General features: G+C 41.7%; 1 protein-coding gene across 1 annotated transcript in view; it reads right to left on the minus strand.

Annotated features, from left to right (window-relative positions):
* Positions 1-3,004: 3,004 nt before the first annotated feature.
* Positions 3,005-6,123, minus strand: part of ldlrad2 (low density lipoprotein receptor class A domain containing 2) — a 7,290-nt gene continuing 4,171 nt past the window's right edge. The window contains exons 4-5 of the mRNA XM_035661656.1: positions 5,830-5,967; positions 3,005-3,312 (exon numbers count right to left, since the gene is read on the minus strand). Of these exons, the coding sequence (XP_035517549.1) occupies positions 3,005-3,312; positions 5,830-5,967 (446 nt within the window). The remainder of the gene's footprint in view (positions 3,313-5,829; positions 5,968-6,123) is intronic.

Raw genomic sequence — 6,123 nt, forward strand, 5'->3', positions numbered from 1 at the left:
TTGGCAGGTATGATTTACCATGTTCACCATCTTTGTTTAACATGCTGCTATTTGATAATTTGCTCTAAACGCAGCTGAGGCTGATGGGAATGTCATTAGTTTTGTAGATATTTGCTCATAAACTAAAGTATTGGGCACAATAAAAAAGTTACATGAAAAGTGAGAAGATCACCAAAGTTATTACAACTCATCCTGAGGGGGACATGAATGTCTGAAAATTTCTTAAAGGACCATTTAAGATTCGGTGGCATCTACTGATGAAGTTGCAGATTGCAACCAACTAAATACAGCCCAAAAATGTGAAAGCCCCTATCTAAAGCCAGTGTTTGGTCTGTTCTGGCTACTGTAGAACACATGGCATGTTAAAGCATGATCTGTAGAAGATTACCTGCTCCTGTGGTAGATAAAAACAGCTCATTCTAAGGTAATAAAAACACAACATTTCTTATTTTCAGGTGATTATACATTATTGATCGTTGCACACTGCACCTTTAAGGGTAATCCATTCAGACCGACATCTCACTCAAAATTACAAACGTGAACCTCATGGTGGAAGAAATAGCATGGGATCACTGTGCAGTCTTTTCCCCTCTGGGCAATCCATCCAATAGTTGTTGAGATATTTCAGTCTGGACTAATGGATCAACAAACCAACACTGTCATCCCTAAAGCCGTGCTGCTAATAGGGCTAAAAAGCAGGCTTCATTTCATAAAGACATAACCACTAGATAAGAATAATTAATATCTTTATCATTTCAAATTCAAATGTCATTTCATTCTACTTTCTTTACCTTGTAAATGTACTGTAATTGCAAATGATCAATACAATATTGTCTTTTTATCATATAATTTCTCAGTTTTACCCTTGTACACACCACAACTACTAATATATCAGCTTGAGCTGGTAATACTTCATTGATTAAAGTTGGTTAATTAGCAAGAATTCCTGTTGTAATTTGTCATAGATTTATTTTGTGCACACAATAGCAGGTTAGGAGTCCATACTTCATCACCACCCTAGAAAACGTTGTCCATTAGGCACTGGATGACTTTGTGCTCCCCTGTCCACATTCACATTATATGTGGAACAACAGTGGACTGCTGGGAGGAGAGTGGAAAGTCTAAAGGAATTTCTCCAAGGGAGAACAGCTGTTGTCACCAGGTGGGTGAACTGTAGTTCTGGGGCTGTTCCCTCAGCGTGTGTCAATGGAAAACGTTTGGTCAAAGCTGTGGACTGAAAGTGTACTTTCACTGCAATTGTTACTTTTAAGACAGAGCAGAAAATCACACTTATAAGAAAGAAACATGACTGAAAACTGTTCACACTTACAACTTTACACTCTTTATTGTCTCTTCTGAAAACTGGTCAAACATTAAAGGCTGCACTCGTAAGCAGTCTCTCAAACAGAATGTGCTACCATCATAATATAACTGCAAAACAGGCGAAACATGCTGTGAACAAAAATGTTTTTTTAAGTGATCCTAAAAATCCTTAAAGGGATAGCTTGGGTATTTTGAAGTAGGGTTGTATGAGTTACTTATCCATAGTCAGTGTATCACCTAGGCTACAGTAGACAGCAGTCAGCACACGCTGAATACAGGGCCAACATGGAAACATCCCTATGAATATAACATTCCACTTCTGTCAATAGATCCTCCTAAACGTTAAACACCGGACCTTTAAACTGATAGATTTCTTTTGAGTTGAGCTTTTTATGTGGATAAAATAAGTTTTTCTGCAGTCCCCGTCCACAGCAGTGCATTGCTCTGCTTCCCTGCCGGGATCCCTGCCTGCTTCTCCAAACCAGGGGCGCACCAACTGCCGTCTACTGCATGTAATAATGAAAGTGAGAAACGAAATCTTGGGGCTATAGCAGAGTATGTTAGGCATCCTATCCAACAGCACCCATCCCCTACTCTCTGAATTTCAGATTTTGCCCTCTGGCTCTCAGTTCAGATTACCCAGTTAAGACCAACAGGTACCAGCTCTCTTTCACCCCATCAGCCATTTCTCATTTCTCTGCAGGCCCAAAGGAAGAGTTAGGGGCCCATGATGGAACTATGTGATGGGCCATCACATAGAGAAGCACTGCTAGAAACACGTCTCTCGTAAAACAATCTCCTATTGCTTGTGCTGCACGTCGCAGGTTTTTAAAGAAGCATAAAATTGCAAGGTTCAGAGTCGCACCACTTGTCAAGAGTCCAGACACATCTTACACACAACACAAAGGGCCTTACTCGTGGTATTATTTGTATTGACTTGCTCAAGTAAATATTCACCCTTTAATCTGGCTTACTACAGTGATATGAGCCCAAAATAAACCAATTGCTATGATTTAATTGCAATAAACAGATCACAATGATGCTGAAATAACTCATCTGAAATCATCGATTTGTAAAACGTCTGAATTCATACTATGTCGGGTCTATCTGCAAGATGATGGGCAAACAACTTTTAAAATGCTTGTTTTCTGAACTGAGTTCAGATTGATCAGGGCTATGCTAGCAGCTGTCTGTGGGGAAGCAACAGTTGAATTTTTCGGTCAAAGTTTAATATTTTCAACTTGAGCAAACACGCAGATGGGAATTACACCTGTAGAGACACCTATTCGCCCCCCAAATAAAGTGGAAAGTTGAAGTAACTATGGATGTACCTTATACAACGCCACTTCAAAATACCCAAGCTATCCCTTTAATCCTATCCTTTAAGATACATTCATACTTTTCCTACAATCCACAGTCATACTGTACCCTGCTTTACCTTCTAATAACATAAACACAGCAGTCTCATCATCTGCATCATCACATTTAAAGCACAAGAACCACAGTTTAACCAAAACCACTCAGTTCTGCTCATATCAGCATTGGACCACTTCAGTATAACTAAAAGGATTCTTGGTCCCATTGCACTGCCTAATGCAGTAACTGTTCACCACTGACCACAGCTCAGCATCAGCTCTGGCCTCTGTATGCTGGAACCAATGACCTAAACAGACCTTCTGCTCTAAACTGCCGCTGTGGTAACATTTTCATCAGCAGCACTGTTGGTGCTGGCTGGCGTGCCCGTGGAGGTCCCGTTGACCGGTGTGTGTGGGGTGACTTTTGCCAGTCGGTGCTCCTTGCCGTGGGTGCAGCCGTGGGCACAGAGCTGGCAGGAGGCGCAGGCTGAGTTGCAGCAGGGTAAGAAGCGGCAGATGCTGACGCGCCACAGGAACCAGCCAGGTGACCAGCAGCACCAGCAGAGAACCACACTGCCTGCCACCACACCCAGCAGGATGTAGAGAACCAACAGGGACAGTGAGGCTGGGGAGTCTGAGGATAAGAAGGGCAAAATACAATTCTCTTTATTCACATGGCACACATACTTGATTTAAGTTATAATACAGGTTATAATACTTTTTCCTCTTGGAATCGGATTCACTAACTAAACTACTCCCTTCACTACTTTTTAGGTTTTTAACTCTTCAGCCTGCACACTGCCACGACAAGCTGTCAGGACCTCCTCCCTGGCTCTTGTCTTACTCTGGCTTCCTCTCTGCTTTGCCTTCCTGCTGTCTCATATTTTTTAACATCAATCTAAAAATGTTCAGGCCAGTTCAAAAAGGAATTGTCCTGATGAAAATCAGAAACTTAGGTTCTGTTTACACAATTGATTGAATTGTTTATATAGTGGACACAGCTTCCAGGTATGTGAAGCCAAGCCAATGTAGAAGTTTCTTAAATCTGCATTCTTTCTGTGACCAGCAGGGGATCTCCATGGGCTGTAAAAAAAAAGTCAGACAGTATTGAGTTTTATGGAGAAATTACCCTACTTAACTAGATTTATTAGCTCAGTAAACAGTTTCCTAATGAGTTTATGGTCTCAATCTCTAGTTTCAGTCTTCTTCCATACAGCATGATGTTCATTTAGTAAATGATGGTCCCATTTAGAGTAAATTGGAAAATAAAGCAGAGTACATCTTAGCCAATTAGAGCAGCTCAGCTCATAGTACGTTAACATGGCAATGACCATAATACCAAATTCGAGGCTTTGAAATCAATGCCACTGCTAAAATTTACTTTGGAGGAAATTCAATAACTGCTGCTTGTTTGCAGTCACTGCCCTGTCCACAGAAGTACTCGCAAGCTGTTTTTTCTTCAGTTTTTTGTCAATTTCTGGCACTCGATAAAAGCTCTACATGGTTTGACTGATATGACCGTAAACAGCAAAAAACTTGTAGAGATTGTGATAGTGCTTCCAATGTAGAAAATCACGTCCTGCCCTCCATTCAGCAATTTGTGCAACAGGCAGGGACATTTCCAGACATTTTTGACTGTGGCGGAACAAGTGGGGCACTGAATTATCCACTTTCCATTCATTCTCATTTTATGCCATTCCAATACTGTTGGACCCCAGTATGCAGAAATATTCAAATACAAAAATGGCAAAATGAACATATTTATACCACATGAAAAAAACTGTATGTCTGTCTGTAAAGGGGGACTTGTGGGTTCCCATAAAACCCATTTTCATTCCGATATCTTGAGATCACAGGTCAAGGGACTACTTTAAAAATGGCCATGCCATGCCATATTTTTCCATTGCGTTAGTATTCCATTGGTGCGTTATCTAACTCCCTTCACAACATGCTAGTATAGCACCAATGGGTGAGTTAGATCATCTAGTTTCATATGATACCAGTATGTCCATACTAGCTTTAAAACACCGCCTGCTACAGCCTCTGAAAGACAGTGCGGAGTGGAAGAGGTAAGGATAATGGGGTGGCACTTGGGGTGCACAATCAATTTAAGGAGTGGCCAGCACCACCCAAGGACCCCCTGAGTAAATGCCCCTGGCCACAGAAACAGGCCCTTGAATTTAGCTGCAAACGGTCACTGTTACAAATCTTGTGTGACTAGATCAGGAGATGTCAAGATAATGAACATCAGGAACTTATTCTAGAACTGCAGTAACTATAGACAGAGAGCCTACAAACAACTACAATCCAGCATTTTGAAAAAGTTGAAAAACAACTCGCTATGCTATTTTACCTAGAGTCAGAAAAACATCAATATCAATTTAATCTCAATTTAATGTTGACTGATAGGTCAAAGTTAAAAGTTAACAAACTCCTCTGGCATATCCAAAGCTGCCTAATCGCCTTGACACTGGTCTTGAACAGTCTCTGTAGAGGCTGGCTCTAACAGTCATTTAAGCTACTTACTGTGCAATAAATTAAGAGTACACATTGCTATGCCTGAAGCCTGCTAACTGTTTAGATTTCCAGTGTTTACACTCTTAGAAAATAAGATGAATTCAACCGACGAATCAGGCTGTCTGTGGTTCCTCCGGTGGGCAGGCCAGGGCACAGTGAAATGGATCTCAGCTAATAAACAGCTGGCAATTTGCACAGCAGGCAAATGTGAATCCCCTTCTCCTACTGTCAGCTGAACAGTCAGAACAGAAGAATAGCTGTTTTCTTAGGGCAGACTTGGCCGGCTCTTAAAAGCAATCAAATGCTGACAGGTTGCCCCAGACAGTCTCTGTTTGCACCTCTGACGCTGGAATAGAGACGGATCACTCAAAAGGCCGCTCTCTGCCATGAGAATCCATCACCATTTATTGGTTTACGAGTCTTTAGGTGAAATTAACAACTCAATGGTCACCTCTATTAGTTTTATGACCAGTCATCAGGACACTTTGCATCCAAATGGGTCCTTAGTTTATTTGCTACCCACTGCAGGACAGAAACTTAGCGTATTACACAGTGATTGATTGATTCCTGCCAGTGGGGAATGTTTCTACCAATTGAAAGAGGAAATATCTATTATGTCCCACTGGTCACTCACCTGTTACTGACTCGTGACTGGGAGCACTGTCCGGCACGCCGCAGTTCATATGTGAAGGCATCGGCACTGTGGGTGGATTCACATAAGGTGGGGGTGGGGTTGCTATTGCCGGTGGAGGTTCAGGAGGTAACAGCTGACCTGCTGATGAAGGACAAATCTGGGTCAACTATCAAGTGACAGAAAAGACATGGACATTTTGTTATACTATAAAGGCATCCCCCTTCAAACTGGTGGCTTAAAGTTTCTACATCACACTCTAAAAGTTACATACTGGACCAGGACTGACTTCCAAAC

This window comes from Morone saxatilis, unplaced genomic scaffold (genome assembly GCF_004916995.1).
Source record: "Morone saxatilis isolate NCDOM2014 unplaced genomic scaffold, NCSU_SB_2.0 Contig18, whole genome shotgun sequence".
NCBI lineage: Eukaryota > Metazoa > Chordata > Actinopteri > Moronidae > Morone > Morone saxatilis.